This window comes from Montipora capricornis, chromosome 3 (genome assembly GCF_036669925.1).
Source record: "Montipora capricornis isolate CH-2021 chromosome 3, ASM3666992v2, whole genome shotgun sequence".
Lineage (NCBI taxonomy): Eukaryota > Metazoa > Cnidaria > Anthozoa > Scleractinia > Acroporidae > Montipora > Montipora capricornis.
In genome coordinates, this window is record NC_090885.1 from 58,158,967 (window position 1) to 58,182,966 (window position 24,000).

A 24,000-nucleotide genomic window follows, 5' to 3' on the forward strand; every position below is an offset into this window, starting at 1 on the left:
CTTATTTAAGAATGAATGTTACGGTACTTCATTTTAGGTCCAATGGCTGAGAAATTTGTTCCTTTTTGCGAACGTTTGATAACAGGATTTTATCAATGAGTATACTTTAACAGGCTTGTTACTCACGCCTCTCTTACGATACTCTGAGTTAATTTCCAGATGAGAGATTTGAAACATTGAGGGAATCCAACAAGACAAAACTTAGGTGCTCTAAAAGTTACTTTAGCCTGGTAGATGCTTTGACCCAGCCTACCGCCGACCGGTTAGCTCTGTTAGTAGAGCGCCCGACTACCATGCAGGAAATTTGGGGTTTGGGCCCCAGATCGGACATACCTTCAGCGGGGCTTTTTTTTAAATAACTGAGGAGAACGTAAGGCCTTTGCAATGACATCTGCAAATGGTTAGATGTTCTAGTCTTCTCGGATAAGAACAATAAACCCGTGGTCCCGTCTCCTGCATCTTCAGTCATGGAACCGATGGTATTAGGCTGTTGTGGCGTTGTGGCCTGGTCTTTCCCTGCTGTATTCTCAAGGTTGGGGTGAGGAATGCTAGGAGAAATTAGCTTGACAAAAGCTACTCTGTAAATCCGAGGACTAATAAATATCCAGACCAGCCATTTCTTCCTCCTCCCTACTCTGAACCCTCCCCCTCCCCTCCCTTCCAGTGCCAAGTCAAGATGCTTAGCTTCTTATCTTTGCACCACAAGGTTTGATCTCCCCAAAGTTCTGTCGCTTCCGTCTCTCCTGTCAAAGCCGACATTTTTTTGGGGTGCGGTATCACCGATATTTAGTACTCCCCACATTGCATAGAGCGGTTTTCAAATGAGTGTCGTAAAACCGAAACCAAAGTAATCACTTTTTGCCAATCAAAAAGGATGGAGACAATCCAGTAAATCAGTCAAAACTCGAAGTAATTACACGTAGCCGACACAAAGCGCGGGAAAATATGCACGCGCGAGCTACGATTGGTTTTGGTTTCACTTCTGATTGGTTGAAAAACTGGCACGAGAACTTTGAACCAATCACTGATTGAAGTAATGCAAAACCAAAGTAATTACTTTCCACACTCAATTGAAAACCGCTCTAAATTTGACAATAATTAATAAGGTTATTATTATTATTAGAGCAGTTTTCAAATGAGTGTCGTAAAACCAAAACCAAAGTAATTACTTTGGCCAATCAAAAAGGACGGAGACAATCCAATTAAACCAATCAAAACTCGAAGTAATTACACGTAGCCGACACAAAGCGCGGGAAAATGTGCCCGCGCGAGCCACGATTGGTTTTGGTTTCGCTTCTGATTGGTTGAAAAAGTGGCGCGAGAACTTTGAACCAATCACTGAGTGAAGTAATCATAAAGCAAAGTAATTCACTAATTGCTTTCGACACTCAATTGAAAACCACTCTATTATTATTATTACTATTATTATTATTATTATTATTATTATTATTATTATTATCATCGTCATCATTATAATGACTATCCCGACTGTAATTCTGTGTAGGATTTCCTTGTAGCAACACCACACCCATTTTAGATAAGAGTGGTTTTCAATTGAGTGTCGAAAGTAATTAGATAATTACTTTGGTTTTGCATTACTTCACTCAGTTATTTGTTCAAAGTTTTCGCGCCACTTTTTCAACCAATCAGAAGTAGAAACTAAAATCAATCGTAGCTCACGCGTGCACATTTTCCCACGCTTTATGTCGGCTACATGTAATTACTTCGAGTTTTGATTGGTTTACTGGATTGCCTCCGTCCTTTTTGATTGGCCAAAGTAATTACTTTGGTTTTGGGTTTTACGACACTCATTTGAAAACCGCTCTACTATGAATAAACTTACCCATTTCCATTATCTGGAATGACTTTAATTGAGCAACCTTATCTAATTCGCCAAGAATAAGGCTACAGCATGGACCTACCTTTGGAAAAATTGAGGATCAGACTGTCGGGTACATGCACATTTGACCAGAAGATCTTGTTCCAGTCATCTGTTTGAGCAGAATTCCATGCATCCTCTAGCCAAGGCACTGTATTAAACATGGACACAGGTGGAGGAAATCGACTCTTGTAAGTAAAACACTACATGTACATTATTCAAAGAAACAAGACTATTGTGATGATTGTGTTACAAAATAATAATAACTTGAAGTTTTTCATTTAATATTAATTATTGTATTGTTACAGGCAGGTCTAAAATGCAGGTCAAATTCCACAGGTCAAGACTAGAAGTCCCTGCTCTACTGACAAACACCTGTTATAGCCAAACGTTTCCCCTACACCTGAAACAACATTTTTGATTACTGAGAGTGATTACTGGGCTAGGAGACACTTTTGGTGTTGCTTATTTATCTGCTGCAGTGACATACGTTGACCTGTGCAGTGACATACGTTGACCTGTGAGCCATGACCTGTGCTTTTAGACGCACCATATTATTAGTATGTTAATTCTAACCACAGGCTGTTAGCATGGTTAGATCAGTTACATGTAGTAACTAAAAAGTTTACACTTAAATACATGTAACACTAAATAGCACTGTCGCAGGTCAAACAATGAATATTACAAGTAAGGACAGAAATAATTTGACTGACAACAGAAGACAAAACACTGGCTTCAGAAGGAAGTGTGTGAGGTCAGAGGAGAATAATAACTATTATTAACTATTGCTTTGTAACCTGACCATTGCATTAAAAGGCCGTTTACACGACAGAAAAATTTGGGTCCGGACTCGTCAAAAAAGCGGTACGGACCCATAACTTTTGTAAAGAAACACTGGAGTTTCTACAGGACCATAGGCGCCTATGGCCCTGTAGAAACTCCAGCATTTCTTTGCAAACGTTATGGGTCCGTACCACTTTTTTGACGGGTCTGGACCCAAATTTTTCTGTCGTGTAAACAGCCTTTAAATATAATGTATATTGAATGAATACAAAATAAGGCATTGGTAAGCTTAAAGTGACATGTCAATATACATGTAGCATGAAAGCGGCTATTTTAAAGTTGAAAATATTATATAGCTTTGGAGGGCAGCAAATGTTTCCAGTACTGTTGCTTGAAACAAGAATAACTGAGAGTATTTAATAACATAAGTAGGAATCCTGACTTCAAAATTTTTGTGATGGAAAACTTGAATGTGTGCTCACCATAACATATGGATCCTCATATTTGGCTTATTTTGAACTAGTAAACCTGGTATTATGTATACAAATGAAGTGGAAAGGGTATTATGAAATGGACAGGTCTCCAAATGTGGTCTCAAAATTAATATAATTATTGTTTAATGGAACAAAAACTGGCATTTCCATTTGGATGACTTCAAACTGAAATTTCCAGAAATTTTCACTAAAAGAAAGTGCATTTTACTTAACATTATTTTATATTATGCACTGCATCCCTCGAGAAACACTTCTTTCTTCCTCCTTCTGAAAAATCAGTTTTTAACCTCTATCCAGATCGCCTAAAGCTTATTGGTTGGCACAGCACCAAGTAATGGTGGACAATTACTGTCAGTAAATGAAAAAAGTGGAGTTAAATAAACAGCCTTCACGATCCTCTTGAAATTACCACAAAAAATCCCCGTGTTGAGCATTCAAAGCAAGTACTTTTGAAATGTGAAAAAAAACAAGAACTGACTTTTTTTTATTATAGTAGCACTTCAGCAAAGATGCATTCAGAGTTATCCAATCTCCTTGACAAGCTCTTTTCTCTTAAAGCAGAAATGATGTTTTTTCATGAACATCCTCTTTCTCCCAGAACTGGCAGGCCAGTCTAGAACATTGAAAAGGGAAACTTGCTACAGGAAGCAACTGCCAACTAGTATAAATAAAATACAATTATTATTGCTTGACCTGTACACTTGCAAAAGAATTCATTTATGTCCAAAAATGCATAATTTGATTCAAGTCTAATAATTTTGATATCCAGGACGAAGTGTCCCTTTAAAGTGCTACTGCGATAAAAAAAATTCACTTCCCTTTTTCTTTTAAGATTTTGAAAGCGTGTTTGCTTGACACCTGACTGGCAAAATTTTGAGCTTTGAATTATATCCAAAGGCTGTTTGCTTTGAGTGCAAGTTTTAGATTTCACGGTCCGCCATTACTCACCTTCAAGACTGACCGAATGGACCTCAGAGGGTTGGATCGAGGATAAGATGACGTCAAAGCCTCACTGGCTTAAAATTGCAGCGTCTAAACGCAGCTTATTATACACGCAAAACACCAGTTTAAAAGTCTGAAAGCTCGAAACTCCAGTGCTGCTGATTAATTTAGGGGCGTGCACACTTATTGTATTTTTAAACTAGTGAGTCTTTGACATCATCTTTAATTATCCTCAATCCAGCTCTCTCAAGATTTCTACAGTTAGTAATGGCGGACCATTAAATAGGAAAATTCCAGTCAAATTAAACTGTATTAAAATGCAAAGTACTAAATTAGGATTCATTTAAAGTCGAAGAGGCATAATTTACAAAGGATTTCTTAAACCTCTCTGTTTTGACACTTGGGATGTGGTAGGAATGGAATCTACTACGCAAAGCTCTGCTTTTCCGAGGGGGAAGAAGATCCTGCAGTGGGTGCGAGGGAGTATCCACAATACTACTCCATAGGCTCAAATCCTTAACTTTGATAATCTGTTTGATAGATGCTACATACTTTAGCAGTTATCAACCCTTTCATTGAATTTAAAATGAATAAAGTTGGTATTATTATCACTAATTACTTGTATTTTTGGACATATCTGAAGGAACTTGTATGGCACTTTAAGCATCATGATACCAGTAACCAATATCAGCAGACAGTTTTCCAACACAAGGGTTCAATTAGATAGGGCCTGTATTCATAACACCAAACTTCCAGTTTCACAGTATGACCCTATCACATGTCAGCTTGGAAATGAATAAGCAGATACCGGTATTAAATATCTACTTTATTCCTTTTTGTTGCATCACAAACCTTGAACACATTCTGCCAGAACTGCATTGCTTTTCTCTTCATTGTCATTGATGGTCAAATCAAATTGTGCACCTGTGTTAGTTTTATTTTTGGCCAGCAGACTCTCAATGTTATGAGCAATTTCCCACACCATGAAGCCAGCCCTAAAGGACAAATTACATCAAATTATATGATGAAGACATTCAGTTTTGCAGTCCCACTGTGTATGATGACAATAAATCAGTTTTTATGATCCCTGGGATGTTTTTCCTTAAAATGTTGGTCATTTTCCTTAACTCATGCAACAGTAAAAAACTGGTTTGTCAACTTAACGTGCTCATGCCCCTAACCATGCTTTGGGGTCCCTGTGGTAGCATTTATTGGTCTATCTTGATCCCAGGCAAATATTGCAACCAGTGGTTGCAAAATTATGCTGGCCCCTATGAAGCAAACGTATTAAAGCCAAGCCCAGGCTCAATAATACTCACCCCGCAAGAATAGATGCACAAAGCTGTAATGGACCTAAAAGGCAGGAAAAATATTGTTAAATTTATTATAGTTAAAAAGAGCAGAGAAAGGCTTTAAGTACCAAGGATCAAATTTGTCGATTGGAATTCGTTCAAATCTATAACATTTTGCATCGAATTGTTTGGAAGAGGGATTAAACTAAGCCTGCATTAAATCACCGAGTTAATAAACTAAAACTAAAACAAGAGCTCGTTCTTAAATTTGCCAGCTGAGCTAAAGTTTAAAGTTTAATTTATGATCATGATCAGCATTGATCTATACAGTGATCTATACTATTATCAGCTATTATTTAAAATTGTGTCCGGTAGGATCGTTTTGGTCACTTCAGAGATTAGTTAAATGTAGAATACCTCTCCATGTCATAATGCTTTCAAGTCATCGTTTTGACGCTTTAGTGAGATCAAAGAACATCACAGTCTCATCACGAATTCGTCATCTGAGAAATCCCCGCTTTTTGAGCGAGGCCCAGATGACCTGGGACCTTATATCACGTAAACTTGTCACGCAATTTCCATCACGCTCAAGGATGGCAGCAGGAACATAATTGCAAGCTGCTCGAGCTTTTCAAAAAGTGTTAGCCTCGCACATCTAAATACATCAAACGGAATGATAACTAATATTGATTTTCCTGTTACCCAATTTCATCAAAATTTAAAAAAATTTGAAAGCAGGAAGTCTTTCCTACACTAGTGCCAGGTCTTTGCTATTAGGAAAAGCAGGTGTTGGAACGGGAAGATGGCGGAAGGCTTGCGTGAAAAAGCCGTTGGAAAAAAATACCCGGGTTTCACTTACGAATCAGAAAGACAGTGGAAAGGGCCTTTCTGCTTTATACACGCTTCAGATACACAATTTGGCTTGATAGATTCGTGGGATGAAGTCCCTCTAGAAAAACAAAATTGGGAGAAAGAGATCGTCCTCACACGCAAAGCCATTTCAGCTGCAAACAAGCTGTCACCTAAACCAAGGTTTTTTGTGGTTTGCGGCGACCTTGTGAATGCTTATCCCTGGGAAAAATTCAACGATCCACAAGTTGAAGATTTTAAGAAGATTTTCAAAGAGCTCGACCCAAGGATACCCCTCATTTGCGTCTGTGGAAACCATGACATTGGAGATTCGCCTACACAGCAGTCTTTGCAAAAGTACAGAAGCAATTTTGGAGATGACTTCTACTCCTTTTGGGTTGGAGGTGAGCCTTTGAATTTCCTTATTTTTTTTTTTTTTTTCCTTTTTGGTGTAGGAAATTTATCCGACCTACCCTGCAAAAAGGGAACTAATCTATATATTTCTGGCTTTTTTAGCAATTAAAGGTTTCATATTCCGCTTATCTATATTGCTCTCAATTGGATATTGAGGGGAAATGGAAAATGGTTAGCGAAGAATACGTTCTAGGAGTTTCTGAAAAAATCGGGAAACAACGAGTTCAAATTCTTCGTTAATTTTTTTCGTAACGTTCGAACTCAGAGTAACTATAAATGTGCAATTGTTTGGGAAAAAACTCATGGAAGGCCCTTGCGTTAAGAGCTTCTAATTTTAAAATATCGACAGCTCAAGAGAGACGCTTTTCTCTAAAGGAAGCTTTTGACGCGAAGATCTGGTATTATTTGAAATCCAGGGGTTGCTTGACTTACTGATGTCCCACAAACAAAGACTTCCTCCCAGATCCTTCACATCACAAAATAAATCTTTTAAATGCATAATTGTTTAAAACGTTTCATTAGGAAATGATAACAACCCACGTTTTCTGAAAGCCCTGGCCCCAGTTGTTCAAACGATGGATAGCACTGTCTGCCGGATAAATCACTAACCAGTGGATAAGTCATAGCAAAACCAATTGCATTATCCACCTTTTGAACAACTGGGGCTTGATGCTACCCTTGTTTTTTGAGAAGTTTTCAGAGAAAAAATAAAAATCAACAAATGCTGATCAATGACGTAGACAGCATCTGTCTGCATACTGGTACCTGTCTTTTCCAATATTAATGATGAGGATGACAAATTTCAATAACTGTTATATTGCTTTAAAACAAACTTTCCACTCATTTCCCAAGGGAAGTAAAAAATGTGATTGGCTTGTTTTTATGATTAGCATAAAAGTCAGCCAATGTGTTAGCTCAGTGGTCTAGAAAATTAACATATTTTCTTTGCTTTCTCTTGTTATTAATCCCTTTTGTCTGAAAAGGGAATTTTATAAGGCATTATGTTATAAGGACAAACAGTGAATGACAAGCACACAGAAAAATGAAGCAAGAAATGAAAAGATTAATGGACAAAACTCTTACTTCCTGTCCTTGGACTAGCCTAATTTCTGTCAACATTAATTATTGATAATCATACTTTTTCAACTTTCAGCACTCTTTGAGGATTAGCTCCTGTTAGTCACTTACAATGTGAATTGCACAAATGCCCTGTTTATTTTTGTCCTTTAGGGACCTCAGTTGCCCCTATCTGGAATATTACACAGTTACATAAGCTACACTTGAAACTGTTCTTTAACACTTGCCATTGAGTTTGTTGTGTTTTCCTTTGTGGTATGTGGTTACTTTCAAGAATAGTGTATCACAATACAAGTCAATATCCATTCCACCCAATCTGTTGAGAGAAAATTCAACAAAATTATAAGAAAACGTGTGTGTGAATTGTGTGTGAAATAATTCCATAACTCATTCAAAAAAAAACACAGGAAGCCAAGATCTTGTTTACACAGTTATAGTCCAATTACTGAAGAAGCAAACAATTTTAAATGGAATGGCTCTTCTCTCCTTGTCATAAATACTCTTTTTCTTTGCCACTGCTGTTTGTGTATTATTTCATCTCTCCTTAGGTACATATACAGGGGCACCCAACGATAATCTTCGATGAAACATCTGTTCGAGAGAGTTAATCTGTTCTAAGAATTTTCGGTTCTACCTTGCCAAACAGCTATAGATTTCTTAACTAAGCCATCACCTAAGTAAGTCCCTTGCATTTTCGGAAGGGATATTTTTGCAATTTTCGGCACTTAAAAAGGTCACCTAGCAGTTTCGGATGAGCAAATGGTTCACTGGTAAGTTCGTAGAAGGCACATTCAGCTAGCAATTTCTGAAATGAAGATATCGTTCCCTAAAATTTTCAGACACTTCAATTTTCAGCTAAGATATCCGAACAGACCAAATTCTTCTAGGTGATAAAAACATCTCTTTAGACAGTCCTAATACATTACAAGGAGCCTAGAAATGTCTCTCAAAGGCTTTTGGCTTAATTTGCTTGTCGGGTGCCCTTGCATAATATAACCATTGATTCGGTGTAAAGATTTCCTCCCAAATTAAATTTGTACCTACGAGATACAGTTTGATTCCAAGCCCTCAAATTCAAAATTCTAACCAATCCTTATTTTCCGGCAGGTGTTTTCTTTATTGTTCTCAATAGTCAGTTTTACAAAGATGCCAGTCAGGTAATCGAACACAAAGTTGAACAGGACAAATGGTTAGACGAACAGCTTGCATCTCTCCACCAGTGGAAACCAAAGCATGTTGTTATTTTCCAACACATTCCTTGGTTTTTTGGTAGTCCTCAAGAAAAAGACGATTACTTCAATATTGAGACAAATGTGCGTACACAGATGTTAACAAAACTAAAGAATGCTGGAATAAAATATGTCTTTGCTGGCCATTACCATAGGAATGCGGGTGGTTTTGACGAAGATCTAGAAATGGTAGTCACCAGTGCTATTGGTCAACAAATAAACAATGATAAAGATTCAGGGATGAGAATTGTCACTGTCACACAAGATAAAATAAGGCATGAATATCACGAACTAGACAGTGTTCCATCTCATGTTATACTGTAGGTGGGCCATGTTGTTGGGAGATTGGGTGGTTTGAGGAATTGACTGTCTTTTAACACGGCAGCGTAGCAGTCTGCAGTTAGGATTAGCTGGATAACTTTATCCAGTGTAAGGTACTATCTTGCAGTTTCAATTTGTCCAAAGATTTCAATACTTGCTCTCATTAAACTGTGAATATAAAATTATGTACACTCGATGATCTAAGTCATGAATGTACTAACACTTTGGTGACTGTGCTCGGTGTGGTAAATATTTTATACTTTGGATTCGTGACTTATCCACTGGATAAAGTTATTTTGCCGTGGAACAACTAACCACTTTGCACATGCTCAGATGAGAAAATTCAAACTCTGATGTTCCAATCTATAGATTGTCCATATTTCAGGTCGGTATTTTCAAGATGTGAAAGAAAATAGTGCGTATCTTAAACCACAGGTTATGATAGATAATCATGACCATTGACTGTTGGTACCCAAATTTGATGTAAAATTGGCAGGTAGTGTTAATCGGTGATCTTGTCTTTGTGTTGATGCTCAATGGACCTCTTTAACTTGTATGTTTTGTTTTCCCATTTCAGACCAAGTGATGTTCCCAAGGGAATTTCCCTTTTGCTTTTTCATAAGTTATGCATACACATGCACATGCAGAAGACAACATTTGAAAGAAACTGTGTCCTAGAGTAACATCATGTGGTCTGAAACGGGAAAACAAAACGTACAAGCTAAAGGTGTCCATTGAGTTTCCAGGGTTTTCTCTTTGGTACTGATAAATGTGTGCTATGAACCACATTAAGTGTATTTTATACTAGTCTGTTACATTAATAATTAAAGTTAAATATGATGTGATTTTCCTTGATCAAGTATGGTTTGTTCAGGTCAAATGTGAGTGTTTGTTCTAAAGGTGGGATGCCACAGGCAGACCATGCCTAAGAGTTAGTTGAGTTTCATTCATTTGTCATAAATATTATTATTATTTGAGTTGCATAGCCATCAGTTTTTGTGTTTGTCCAAAAAATGAAGCTGTGTCATCCATGATTACTTTTGAGCTGGTGACCACTTAGATTATCCTAATTTCTTGACTACAGTATTTATTCTTTTTTCAATTAACTAGTATTTTGTGGTAACCAAATTCATTTTTGTCATGACTATTTATTGTTTTTTCAGTTTATTTTTTTTTTATGATGACCAAATCCATTTTTGTCATCTCATTGGTATCACTTTTTTGTAACGGCCGACATTCAACTGTCAGAATCCCACATAAATACCTTTACTTGGCTTCTTGTTGCTTGTGAATAGAAAGCAGTGACCTGATGGTACGGTTAGTGTCTGTGTATTATAAAAGAAACCGGCTTTATCTAGTTTATGTTCACAATCAGTTTGTTGACAGATTAACATGAGTTGATGAAGTTTTGGATACATGGTTTATAATCAAAGTAGTATTTATAGTGCAATTAGCCCGTGATAATTCGAGACTGTCTGTTATTCTCTTCTTGACTTGTAGATGTAGCATACATAAGTATCACTCAACTAGTGGACTAAGGCAAATCCTGCATTTTAATTGGCTACGCTACTAGTGGACTATTAGTAATAGTCCTCGAGTAGCGAAAAGCGTGACGCTTTCTTTCGTTTTATTCGCAAATAAAAATTTCTTCAACTTTCATTTGCTAACTTTATTATTGTCTTTATTATTGTCCGACTGGTTGGGTGATACGAAAACAATTAGACCCTTCGCCTTCAAGGGCCCCGGGTCAATAACCCATGAGGCGAAGCCGAATGGGCTAGACCGTAACCCATGCGGGCTACGGGTCTAATTGTTAAATAACAGTCACTATTATATAGCATATGATTGAGTATTTTAAAAAATATACAAAATAAAGTTTATTTATTCTATTTCGACAGGAGCACATGACCTTGAAGCGTGTAACTTGCAACTCTTTACCTTGGAACAAAGCTGGAAAATTTTAGGACACCAATTTTATGCCCAAATATGGACAAAAATAAGATCAAAGCTGCACGTGCGAGAAAATGCACGAGCTACGTTACATCCAAATAAGGAAATTTTTAAACTCAAAAAACCCCATCTCTGAACCAGAGTTCAACGCTTCAAGCTCACGAGCTTCTGATTTCAGTGAATACACAATACATGTTAATTGTTCACATCAGATAATACTCTTTTTTGAAAAGAATATATTGTGCTTCATTTTAAGCCACCACTGAACTGGTCCCGGTTGTTCGAAGGGTGGAAAGCAACATCCACTGGATGAAAATCAATTATTGGTTTTGCTGGTGCTTAGAGCAGTTTTCAAATGATTATCTGGAGTAAGTACGCGATTGCAATTGCTACGCTTAGTTATTGGTGACTTGCGCCAGTTTATCAAACAATGAAAAGGAAAACTAAAACCAATCGTGACTTTGCACCCGCGATTTTCCCGCGCTTTGAGCAAGTTGCATGGAATTGCCAGACGAATTTGGATTGGTTCATTGCACTCTTTGCACCTGCTGTGATTGGCTGAAGTAATTACTTTAGTATTAGTTTTACGATACTCAATTGAAAACCGCTCTATCCGCTGTATAGTATCACCCAACTGGTGGACTAATGCAAATCCTGCATTTTGATTGGCTACCCTACTAGAGGACTATTAGTAATAGTCCTCGAGTAGCGAAAACGTGACGCTTTCTTTCGTTTTATTCCCAAATAAATGTTTCTTTAACTTGCATTTGCTAACTTTATTATTGCCTTTCTGTCCGACTAGTTGGGTGATACTAAAACAATTAGACCCTTCTCCCTCAAGGCCCACGGGTCAATAGCCCATTCGGCTTCGCCTCATGGGCTATTGACCCTTAGCCCTTGCGGGCTAGGGGTCTAATTTGTTAAATAGTGGTTTTTCCCGTGGATAGCATTATCCACGTTTTGAACAACCGAGGCCTGATGTCTAACGTGAAGAGAACTTACAAAGAGAGGCTTCCTTTGAGTTGTAGGTGACAAAGTTAACGCAATACATGTATACTGCTACAGCTGCTAGCTCTCGTATACCCAATTGCATTCATGCTTTGCAAAAGCATGCTTTGAAAGTTGTTGAAGAGATGGCGAAAACGTAAATTAAAAACCTTTTGCATATGTTGCCACAGTGTGCTGTACCATAAGTGTGCGAAATAAATAAATCTGAGTTCTGTAGAATTATTACTTCAGCAATTGAACATTTCTAGTTTTACTTGTTAATATTCATATTGTAATATCCTTTGTTTTGTTTTCAGTTTGATTGTAAAATAATAGAGTACCTTGCCCATTTAAGAACAACAGAATTATTTGTAAAATATCTAGACTGTAAGATAATCCAGTTTCAAGTCAACTTACAAGAGCATAATGATTATAACTTTATTAAGTGAATATTTATCGATATACGTATAAATAAAAGTCTCCTAATCACGAAATGATGATGAAGTCATTTACAAACAATGCCGTACATGGCTGAAGTGGAGTGTCCTTTACTCTTCAATGAGTGGGCTTTGAATGAACTGGTTTTTGGATCATTGTTAAGAATATTACTACTGATTATTTCCTCTCTTTTCTGATTTAATCCATTCAGTAAAGAAGAATAGATCTTATTGTTTAGATGATACGGTTGCTTTGTTTGCTTTTTTTTTTGTCTGTGCGTGTGTATATAATAATCAAGTAAAGCTATGATCCTAGCAGTTATCAACGCAATTTAAGCAATTGCGTAGAAAAGCCTGAAAATTTCAGGACTTCAACGGGGTTTGAATCCGTGACCTCGCGATGCCGGTGTGACGCCTTAACCAACTGAGCTATCAAGCCTCTGATGTTGGAAACTGGTCATTTGTGTGTTCAAACGTTCCCGTGATGAATGAATCAACGAACGAAATGATATATGAAATGAATCACATTGAACTGCTTAAATTGCGTTCATGACTGCGAGGATCATAGCCTTACTTGATTTTATCATATTCAATAAATTATGTGATTCATTTCATATATAATTTCGTTCGTTGATTCATTCATCACGGAAATATTTTAACCGTGGCTCACAAATGACCAGTTCCCAACATCAGTGGTTTCATAGCTCACTTGGTTACAGCGTCGTCGCGGTATCGCGAGGTCACGGTTTCAATCTTCAAGCTAACCTTGGTGAAATCGGGATAAATGTCGAATAGTTTTGGTTTACAAAATCATTGTTCGCGCAATCCTAGTTGATCCGGTCCAATTTTTGTACGGCAACATTCTCAGATTCGAAATGGTAACATAAAGCTGAGACCTGAGTTAGAATGCCAGGCATTTTCGTTTCATGCCAAATGATATATGAAATGAATCACATATTGAACTGCGGATATGAAATTAAGTAAGGCTGTGATCTTCGTAATTACTGTGAACGCAATTTAACTTCACGCAATTGCGTAGAGAAGCCTGAAAATTCAGGACTTCAACAGGGTTTGGGGCCAGGGTTTAATATTTCTCGCGGCCTTATCATTAAGTTTTTTTTGCACATCGATCAGAGGTGAGCAATCCAAGTTGATCCGGTCCGTCCAATTTGTACCTGCCTTTTGAGAATGGTCTCTAACTGACCAAATTATTGGACAGAATTCGCAAGCCGGTTGGTGTCTTATAAATTGGGTATCAGCTGACATCCAAAATTGGCCAAGGGATGAAATTCATGCAACGTATTAGGCCTTTTGCCACAGTTGGTCACATGACTTATAATTGGTGAGCTCAGTGAACCACGGGCTTCATAAATTCCAGAAATGGAAAGACCGTGTTTGACTTCAGAGTCAGAATACAAATTTTCAGAGAAATAATACTGGCAAAGCGTCTCGTTTTCTGTACAAATCCTTCCAATTTCTTTAACTGTAAAAATACCAGTTTAATTAAACGATATACCTTAACACGAAAATCGCCATTGTAGCATATTTTAAGCTACTCTTTTTATTTCTCGGAAAATAATTTCATCTACTCAGCAGAATCATCGTGAAAAAGAGGTCACGTGACCAATTGTTGCAAAATAGGTCTTTGAATAGAATTTGCAGTGCCTTTAATTACAACGGCCTGTTTACATAGAGGTGGGGTAACCCGCCTGTCCTTATAAACTAGTATTTTTTCAGCCTTGCATTTACATGATCGGCGAGGGAAACCTACCGAGGCGGGTTGCCTTGTCTTCCAGAAGTGGTAACCCGCCCAGCCATGGTCGTATTTTGCCATGTAAACGCTTGAAGGTGGGGTAACCTGCCAACCTGGAGTCGGCTCGGCTCACGATATATTTGCCTTTGGCAGAGGCGTTGTAGCATTAACAGTGATAATAGAAAGCCACAGCACTAGAAAATTGAAGCAAGAGTGACAGTAAAAATGCGTCCTTCACCGGTCATTTTGCCTGGTTACGTACTTAGCGACCACGCAGTAGCCTCGGGAAAGGTCACCCGGGACCCTGGGGTGGTAAGATTGCATGTAAACGCGAGCTATTTTTCGACCCCACCTTCCCAGGTTAATCTTACCTCCATGTAAACATGCCCAAAGATGCACTCTTAAGGTTAAATTTTAGTCAACAGTTTTTTTCATTCTGCTGTCAGTCACTAAAGTGTTATCCAGATAAATGGGTCACATTGGTTGTGGTGATTGGCCAAGTGCATTTTGCTGGTTTCTGTTTGTAACTGCTGCTAGACTGACAACGGGCAAAAATTCAACCAAACTATTGATGAAATGGTAACCTCAGGTTCCGTGCATTATTAGGAAGGCCCAGAAACAATAATAGTTTTTTTTTCCTCTTTCTCTTTGTCCTACAAATTTTGTCCACTTCCCCCCCCCCCCCCCCCCCTTTTCCCTCCCATAACAAGGTTTTGTTTCAACTGGGTCTTTGCCTTCCAATATGATGTATTAAAAAACAGGGCTGCCACATGTACAACTCAGACAAATCTCCTTAACATACAGGTACAGTACTAAACATGAAAAATGGGTGTTCATTCCATATCCTCTTGACAAACGTGACTTGCTGATGACAAACAAGAAACTTGGCAAGTCAGTGTGTATAAGATGTGACATCTAAGTGAAAGTGACTCCACAGTTACAAGAGACAAGATCATTGCGAGCCTTCTTTACATTATTTGCTGGTACACTCACACAAAATTTAATTTTGTTCTCAACAGTGACAAATTGTGTGCCATGATACTAACTATGCACCGTTTCAAAATAAAAAGTAGACAAATTAGCTGTTGAGTGAGAGAAGTGATCCCCGCACTTTGATGAACAATTTAAGCAATTGTCTCTTACAGACATCTGAAAAATTCTCGTGGCTCCAACGGGATTCAAACCGAAGACCTCTACAATGCCATTGCAATGCTCTACCAACTGAACTATGAAGCCACATGGTTGGGAGCATGTCAATTTGTTGGGCTCATCTGTTTCCATGAAGATGAAGGAAACACAGTGTGGCTTGATGGCTCAGTTGGTATAGCATTGCACCAGCATCGCAGGTCATGGGTTCGAATCCTGTTGGAGCCATCTGAATTTTTCAGGTGTCTTTAAGAGACAACAATATTGCCTAAAATAATTAATTATCCACCAAAGTACGAGAATCATTTCTCTCATTCGTCCACAACTCGCAATTCAGTATTCAGTCATTTCAGTCATTGAGTCCTTCATGGAAACAAATGAGCCCAACAAATAGGCTAGTTTCGAATTGTGCAGCAACAAAAGAACAGAGTCGAGGTTCAGGGGAATAATTTGCATTTTCCTTTGTTTTGAACAATACTATATGCTAATTATTCCCCTGAACCTCGACATTGTTCTTTTGTTGCTGCACAATTCGAAACTAGCCTATTGACCTGCTCCCAAGCAGGTGCAATGATCTACCAACTGAGCTTTGAAGCCACCAGTATCACAGAGGTCATGGGTTCAAATCTCATTGCTTAAATTGTCTGGATCAAACTACTACAGTAGGATCACTTCTCTCATTCGTCTTTAACCAACACTTCAATACAAATTCATTTCATTAATTACATGTAGTTGTTGCAAGTTTATTTAAATAACACAGTGCACATGCCTGCTTTCATGTTGCCATCTTTGTGTAATATTCACAAATAAATAATATTAACTCTACAGGTATAAAAATGAAAATAACTGGATGTTAAATGGATAAACCACAATAAGTTAAATATTTCATCTTACTTTAGTTAACAACTACTTTTCATAGTTTTGCAATAAAAGGTCTCGTTATATAACATAATGTACAAACTATAATTTTTTTTCTTAACCACAACTTGCTGTCAGGCAACTCAAATGACAAACTTAACATTTTTGCCTTTTTCTACCCACATGTTACTTTGCTGTAATCTAAGTCAGAAGAAAACTGGGAGTCAGTAGCAATAATTATTATTGTCCCATGTCAAAGCTTTGAAGAAGCTAATGGATGGAAGTGTTGAAAATGAAGCACTGGAAAACAAAGACTAAAGCACTGTTAAAACAAGGCACTATAAAGAGCTACCCATTTTAAAACCGGTGATAAGCACTAAATGACAGTAAAAGGAAGGTCTAAGCAACAAGGAGGTGTACACTCAGCAATGCTGCTTTGTTTTGAGTCTTAGAGGTGCTTCATATTCACGTGCTATACTTTCAAGACTGTCCATTGAAAGGTAATGGACAAAACTTTGTGGCATTACTGAAGGAGTATGACATCCTTTCGTCTAACTAAAAATGACAGTAAGCTTAAAGTAACTTGGTGTTTGCAAGATCTCACTATAAGAGAAAATGGCAAAATTATTGTTATTATTATTATTATTATTATTATTATAATTATTATAATTATATAAATTTATTATTTATACAGATTAAGATTGTGAATATCAATTTTTAGCATTTTAGTAGATTATATATTGTAAATTTAAGATTGTTTAAGAATTTGTAAATTATTATTATTATTATCATTATTATTATTTTAGTAATGGGTTAAGAGATTTATCAATGAAATAATAAATTAAATAACAGTAAGTTACTTTCTTCGACCTCCATTACAAGAGGTTTTTAACAGCAATGATGAAAGTAAAATTTCACATTTGTTTGGAAAGGAAACAGACCAGGCTGTTATAAACAGATGCCAAACTGTTGGAATTGATACAAAAAAACTCCCTGCAACAACAATAGGCCACTTTCAAAAAAACCATAACAATCTTGGTTTGCCCTTAAAAATTTTGCATAAGCATTGTTTTTATTTTCTCTTTGGACCATTTCAAGTCCCAAGAGAAACTTGAAACAATGCTTATGCAAAATTTTGGAGGGCAAACAAAGAGCATTATGGCATTTTTGAAAGTGGCCTACAAGGAGATGTCAGAGAACAGCACCTACAGTATTACTATGAAAGAACATATAATCAATGATAACAAACTTAAAGTGTAACTGTAACTTCAACAAAAAAAAACATGATCTTCAGCTTCATCAACTGGAAAATGACTAATAGCAGTGAACGTGCAAAACTTAACTCACTTACTTAACTGCATAAACTGTTTAACTGCAGCATAATCTGATTTCTTCTGTCAGCTGTTAAATTTCTAGGCAACAAATTCTTTGGCATTTACCAAAATAATTTTCTAAGACAGGTGTCATAAATAAATAAACTTTTAAAACAAGCACAAACATACATGTATATATTAACTCTTTAGAAAATCAATCTTTGACAAGGCCAAATTATTAAAGACAAGCAAAATCATTACAATGTACATTAAGTGTGTGAATCCGAAAACCGTGAATACTTTGATTTGATTTTGACATTTTCCATTATGCAGCAACCAATCAGAAGCGACATGAAATTGTTAGTGGTTGCGGTTTAGTTTTCTTGTGCATGATTGGCTTCTTACTTAAAACACAAATTTATATTTTCCAAAATAAATAAATAAAATAAATTATCTAGCGTTCATGGTTTTTTTGGATTTTCACAGTAAAGAGCTAGATTTCAGCATCACTGGATTTAATGTTGATTTGTATGTTCAACAAAAGCATTAGCACAGAATAAACATGGGATGTTCAGTACAAATGCTTGAAGAAAAGTTTTTTTTTTTTAATTTACATGTACTTTCCCAAAATCACGTCTGATTAACAATGCTTCTGACAGAACAGGAAAGAGTGAGGCCACACCATTGAGTTAGACTGATTCAATCCATCTTGTCAGAACACACTGCTTCAAACAATGAACCACTGAACGTTTTTCTCACACGTTACTGTTTTCCGGTATGCATTTAATTGCTGGTTTTCATGTGATGTCATGGTGGCCATGACGCTTGGCAAGAAAAGTAACATGCAATCTCTCCAGGATCTACATGTAAACTTTATTATTATTCAAATTATGCAACAAGAAATAAATAATTTTTAATTATTTAGATAATTGATTTGTATTGCCAACCAAGATGGCCACCTTGTTACATGGCTGAAAACCCAGAATAAGAACGACAATCCTTATTATACACTCTTTATCAAAGTGCTTTTGTATGATATTGGAGCTTGTTTGTCTCTCCAAACTTCATGAGCTTGAAAAGTCTATTTCTTCTGTTTTGTAATCACAAACTTGTATGGTATCACACTAAGGATGCATTCGATTGACTGTAATCCGGAATAGGAATACATGGAATATTGCTTAGAAATCCTTCGTTTTTATGGAGATTCACATTAAAATAATTGTCAAACATCTGCTAAAATGCTATTTTAAACATATTTTTATTATCCTTGCTGCTTCGAAACGCGCCAAACATACCGTTTTAATCATCACTCCACATATTCTTATTCCGGAAGAGGGTCAATCGAATGCGCCCCAAGTCAGTCACTTGCTGTGAAAATATCTTTGTATCTTTTACTGTGCCTTACGGTTAGCATTAAAAGCAGCTAAAAGTGGCAACAATGTTACACGTACAAGTAACTTTCTTGTGGTGTCATTGCGAGCAACAGACCTGTCAACTCTCCCAGTGCTGCCGGGAGACTTCCAATTTTCGTTGTTTTCTCCTGGTCTCAAACAATTTCCTCCCGGCTGCTAGTTCTCATTCAGATCAATATGAAGATTAGAGAAAACTCATTTCATGATAAAAAAAGCTCACAACATAATTGGAGTAGAAATCTCTGCCTCTATCACTGTGCTTTATTAGAGATAACACTGTAATACCCAGCCAAAAATTAACATGAATGTCGCCTCTTCAGAAAAAGGATTGATTGGTTTTTGATAAAATCTAACAGTTCCATTTTTTTGAGGTTGACAGGTCTGGAGCAATGTGTGAACAATAGACAAACTAACACCATGATGCTCCCTGCTGTACACCATTTCGAATCTTATGCTCATTTTGGCATGAGCACCCATTGCCGGGAAATGAAGTTGACTTGAGTGGCTAAAAAAGGACTATCATTGTGGTGCAACAAAATGTCTCTGAGGGACTAAAACAGAAACATTTTAACTTTTTGTTGCCATACCAACAATTTTTCCCCAGGTGTGAAATGTAGAGGAAACAAATGCAAAATCGAACTGTGGCCACAACATTGTTGCCAACTTGTTGCCTCATTTAGCCAGCAATTAAAAGTACATATAACTGTCAACAAACCAACCTCTCTCAAAAATTGACTAAACGTAAGTCATGGTGGTAGTATTACCAACAGTGGGACTATCCTTACAAGATGAATCGGGTATCTTAGCACTTTTCTGCCTTCGTGGTATTTTCCTTCTTAGCGACTCCGTGAATCTCTTAAATGAACCCCCACGGCTTGGGGTCTTGCCTCTTAGGGTCGCATACTTCCTATCACCACTCACAACTTTCCCAATGGTTGTCAAATGTGAATCCACCTCCCCAAACGATTTACTTCGACGAAAGATATTTTTGTCCGGCTTGTAGTGGAACGCTTGATGCGCCAAGGTGTCTTCGAGCATTCTCTCAGCTGCTCTGTGGCCAAAATGCCCGTGGAATCGATACGAAAAGCTTCCTCCTCCATCGCTCCTTTCTGCTGAATACACAACAACATATAACTTCCTGTTTTGATAAACCACTGTCACAATCTCGTGCCAAAGAAAATTCTCGATCACATCCCCAATAACTCCGAAGCTGTCGATATCGTAGACGAGAATCCCACTGCTACTTAAGGCCAATACAACTGGGTTACCATTTTTATCGGTAGATCCATAGTGCAATGACAGGCCGAAGAATGGAAGTTTTTGAGCAATCTCCAAAAATGCAAGTTTCGCTTCGACTTCAGTCAGTCCTTTGTGCGAACGATGCAAAGCATGAACCATCCTTTCGTATTTTTCTTCACTCAGTTCAAAATCGGAATTTATTCCGTTAGGGGGAGCATAAAAGCATCCCAGTAAGTCTTCGAGATAGCCACGTGTGTGAGTCTTCGGTCTGAAATCACCCAAAACTGCTTGGGCAAAAAATCCGTCAAGAACAGCATGTTCATTGATCGAAGTGACAAATTTACCACGAATTAGCGAGTCTTTGATTTGTAACACCAGCAGATCTTGTACTTCTTTTGGTACCCTATTGGCACTAGATGGATAGAACTTCACAGCAAATTGAAAGGAATACGGTTTCTTGCGCTGTGGTCGTATTTCTTTTTCCAAATCCAACCAAGTCAACTCGCCATCAACTGCATCAACAAATTGAAGGCCAAAGCGGTCCTTTCCATTCACCGCTGACAAACCAAGCTTCTCGCAAACCCTTTCGAAAAGCTCTCGTCCTTTAGTAGACTTTCTTTCAAAATTCTCAACGAAGAGTGAATTATCTAAAAGAACGACTTGACACTCAAGTTTTCCAAATGATTTTCTCGTCGACGAGGGAAATCTTACTGACTTTTTCACCTGAACGGTCGAGGCGTCCATCTGTCACCGAATTTGAAAGCAAAATTAACACTTCCTCTCGAAACTAAAACTTATAGAAAATGTACTACGCCTCACCACACCATAATACTACAACCGAGTGACCTCCCTCGAGTGCGATTGGTCTCTAGCTGTGATTGGTTGCTCTTGACAAGCCATTCCCGCGCGCCAACTCCTCGCGCCTCAAGTCCGTTTCTGTTCGGTCCGACCGGAATATTTGAGACCACTTCTGGAAGTGGTCCTCTTTGACCGATTGGTCCGGACCGACCGAAACGTGCCGTTCCATTTACAAAATTATCGTTTCCAGTCCCACTTAACTGTGATGTAACCGCAATTTCGGTTGAAACGTAAATGGAACGCTTCGATCCGGTTGGAAATTGACTTTTTCACTTTTGATGAAAAATGTCGTTCCATTTTTCCTTGGTTAGTTCCACTGGTCTCCGACCTGATGGTCAGGTATAATGGAAAGCACCCATGGTTCCTTTTTATGGCGGGTGGATGATGTCAAAATTAACATTACCAAACTGAATGGCGTATCATGGTCTATCATTGTAACGAATGCATCATGCCTAAATTGAATGGTCAATGTTGAGTGGCACACTTTCGAACCGAATGTTGTAAGACCAATTGTATTTTGACAATGACTGCAAAATTCTCGCGCGCTCATTGGCTAATTTTTATTGTCAATCAGCGGACAGACGCATAAATTATAAAGACGCATAAATTTATAATTTATGCGACAATGACGCGATATTGATTGTAGAAGATTGAAGTTTCTTGCATTTTTGTTTCGCGCTCTTCGCGTGTTTTGACTTAATTTTGACCCCTCTGCCTTTTTGTTGTTGTAAAACACAAATTGACAATGAATTTCGTCATAACATTGTCAAAGTAGTCTGCAGATCTCCTCGGCTATATCCACACTACTTTGACAGTGTTATGACGAAATTCATGATCAATAGACAAGTTCACGCTCTTGATTGCATCATGGGTAATCAGGGCAACAACGCGGGAAATTCAAAGGTTTGTATGGAAATTCAAAACAAAATATACTGTACGTGACTCTACTTTATAGACTTTCGCCTTCATAAACCAAACAAATAAGTTCATTTTCACAACTGAGATGAACTAGACTTGGTATCCGTTCTTTGAAATTCTTAAATATTGCTTTTTTTGTCTCCATACATTCTCTGTAATTTTGTGCCTTTGGAATTACAGGAAATGTACGGCAGAAACCCTTTTTAATAAAATAATTTCTACAATAGCCATTCTCTCCAAATTTATTCTGCCGCACCTTTGAGCGCATATGTTCTGTTTTGGAAAATGAAAAAACCCAAAATTGCTTGCAGTGAATACTCCACTGATTGCAATAGAGATCAGTATTCAGATGTTTGCCTGCCTTATTCAGTGCCGTCAGCTCGAGCGGAAGGCACACTGCATATCGATCCGACAGTGAATTCCATGTTCGTGAGTCCTTGTAATGTTAACCTGCGATCAGGCGTACTTCTTTTCCGCCCTGTCTCAAGAAAAGTACGCCTGATCGCAGGTTATTGTAATGTACTCCAAGAAATTATTTTTCCTCTTTCCAGAAATGATAATACATTGATTCTGATCATTCTAGCCGTTAAACGCCCTCTTTTTTACGAGGAATTACAACTGAATAATTGTGCTCCTCCTCTAACAGACATTAACCTTGAGAATTTATGATCCCGTAATCAGGAATTACGTACACGTCGCAGTCATTTTTTTAAATATAAGGTCCCAATGGCCAAAATAGACACCTTTAAATTTTCTTTCTTTCCAACTCTTGCTGAATGGAATACCCTCCCAAGCGACGTTGTAAATTCTAGTTCTCTTAATATTTTTAAATCGAAAATTAGTACCATTCCATTTTAATGTTTATGTTTTTAATGTTAATATATTTTTAATTATTTATTTATTTATTTATTTATTTATCTATTTTTTTTATTGTACATATTATTGACAGTTGGTGTGATACCTTTTTAAGGGTTTACCGACTCTAATAAATGTAGATGTAGATGCCACTCCAAGAGAAGGTGTTGTTCAACAACGATCTCCCACTCGACAACATGTTGCGAAGATCAAGTCATACATGAAGAATCATCGAAAATGAAATTCTAATAAACATAGTTTTTTTTTTCCATGGAAAACAGAAGTATCTAGCCCATTTGATGTCCGATGGAAACTGATTGCTTTGACAGTCACAGAATTCCGAATTTTCGGTTGCACCGAAAATGGCGACTGAAATGTTGTGGGCACGCAATGAAAAGTGGTTGACTAGGGTCCTTTTACGATGTCAGCTTGATGTAATCTCGTACCCAAATCTCACTTTGTCACTGGAAATGTGAGATCTAGTAAAGTTCGACAGTACACCATTTTTCATTGGCTTCTAAAAAAAAAGGTTGCGGCAATGCAATCTACGCTCCGATTGGCTTGTTTCGCGGGGCACTTAGTGAAGGTTTGGTTTTCGCAAGTTCGTGTGCTGTTTTGAATAAATGCCAGTTATGCGGAGGAAAGTTTTCTTTTTTCCGACGCCGGAAAAGATTTACAGTTCAGGAAAATCATTTTATAAATTTGCGACGTTTGTGTAAATGGTACCGACGAAAGCCCCACGTACCCTGCCACTCGAATAAAGTTCTGCGTAGCTTGCTACGAGGTACGCAGAAAGTAACAAATCATAAGTTGAAGTATGTAATTAACCCTCTTTTAACATTTTAGCTTTCAATTTACGGTTTAGGTTTGGGTTTAGGGTTACGGTTAACTACACTTTGCACGAGATCGTGTGAAGAAAATAGCACTCCTTTATTGATTAAGCCTAAGCGCTCGTTTCAGTGATTCTGCAGTTGCTCCGACAATTAAACAATTT

General features: G+C 37.6%; 3 protein-coding genes across 3 annotated transcripts in view; 1 reads left to right on the plus strand and 2 right to left on the minus strand.

Moving 5' to 3' along the window:
• The window catches only part of LOC138043486 (protein SERAC1-like), a 45,168-nt gene extending 39,241 nt beyond the window's left edge, over positions 1-5,927 (minus strand). Inside the window, exons 1-4 of the mRNA XM_068889771.1 lie at positions 5,808-5,927; positions 5,418-5,451; positions 4,951-5,093; positions 1,923-2,030 (exon numbers count right to left, since the gene is read on the minus strand). Coding sequence (XP_068745872.1) covers positions 1,923-2,030; positions 4,951-5,093; positions 5,418-5,451; positions 5,808-5,820 — 298 coding nt within the window. The 5' untranslated portion in view covers positions 5,821-5,927. The remainder of the gene's footprint in view (positions 1-1,922; positions 2,031-4,950; positions 5,094-5,417; positions 5,452-5,807) is intronic.
• A 79-nt stretch (positions 5,928-6,006) lies between these two features.
• On the plus strand, positions 6,007-13,057 carry LOC138043485 (serine/threonine-protein phosphatase CPPED1-like). The gene is made up of 2 exons (XM_068889770.1): positions 6,007-6,643; positions 8,838-13,057. Exons 1-2 carry the CDS (start codon positions 6,193-6,195, stop codon positions 9,281-9,283), a joined length of 897 nt encoding a protein of 298 aa, XP_068745871.1. The 5' UTR covers positions 6,007-6,192; the 3' UTR covers positions 9,284-13,057.
• A 3,231-nt stretch (positions 13,058-16,288) lies between these two features.
• Positions 16,289-21,365, minus strand: LOC138043487 (band 4.1-like protein 1). The gene has a single exon (XM_068889772.1). It carries the CDS (start codon positions 21,117-21,119, stop codon positions 19,872-19,874), a length of 1,248 nt encoding a protein of 415 aa, XP_068745873.1. The 5' UTR covers positions 21,120-21,365; the 3' UTR covers positions 16,289-19,871.
• Positions 21,366-24,000: the final 2,635 nt, after the last annotated feature.

Coding starts and splice junctions, on each gene's coding strand:
- LOC138043485 (XM_068889770.1), top strand. CDS start 6,193: ATGGCGGAAGGCTTGCGTGAAAAAGCCGTTGGAAAAAAATACCCGGGT. Junction 6,644..8,837: donor CTACTCCTTTTGGGTTGGAG/GTGAGCCTTTGA, acceptor ATTTTCCGGCAG/GTGTTTTCTTTATTGTTCTC.
- LOC138043487 (XM_068889772.1), bottom strand. CDS start 21,119: ATGGACGCCTCGACCGTTCAGGTGAAAAAGTCAGTAAGATTTCCCTCG.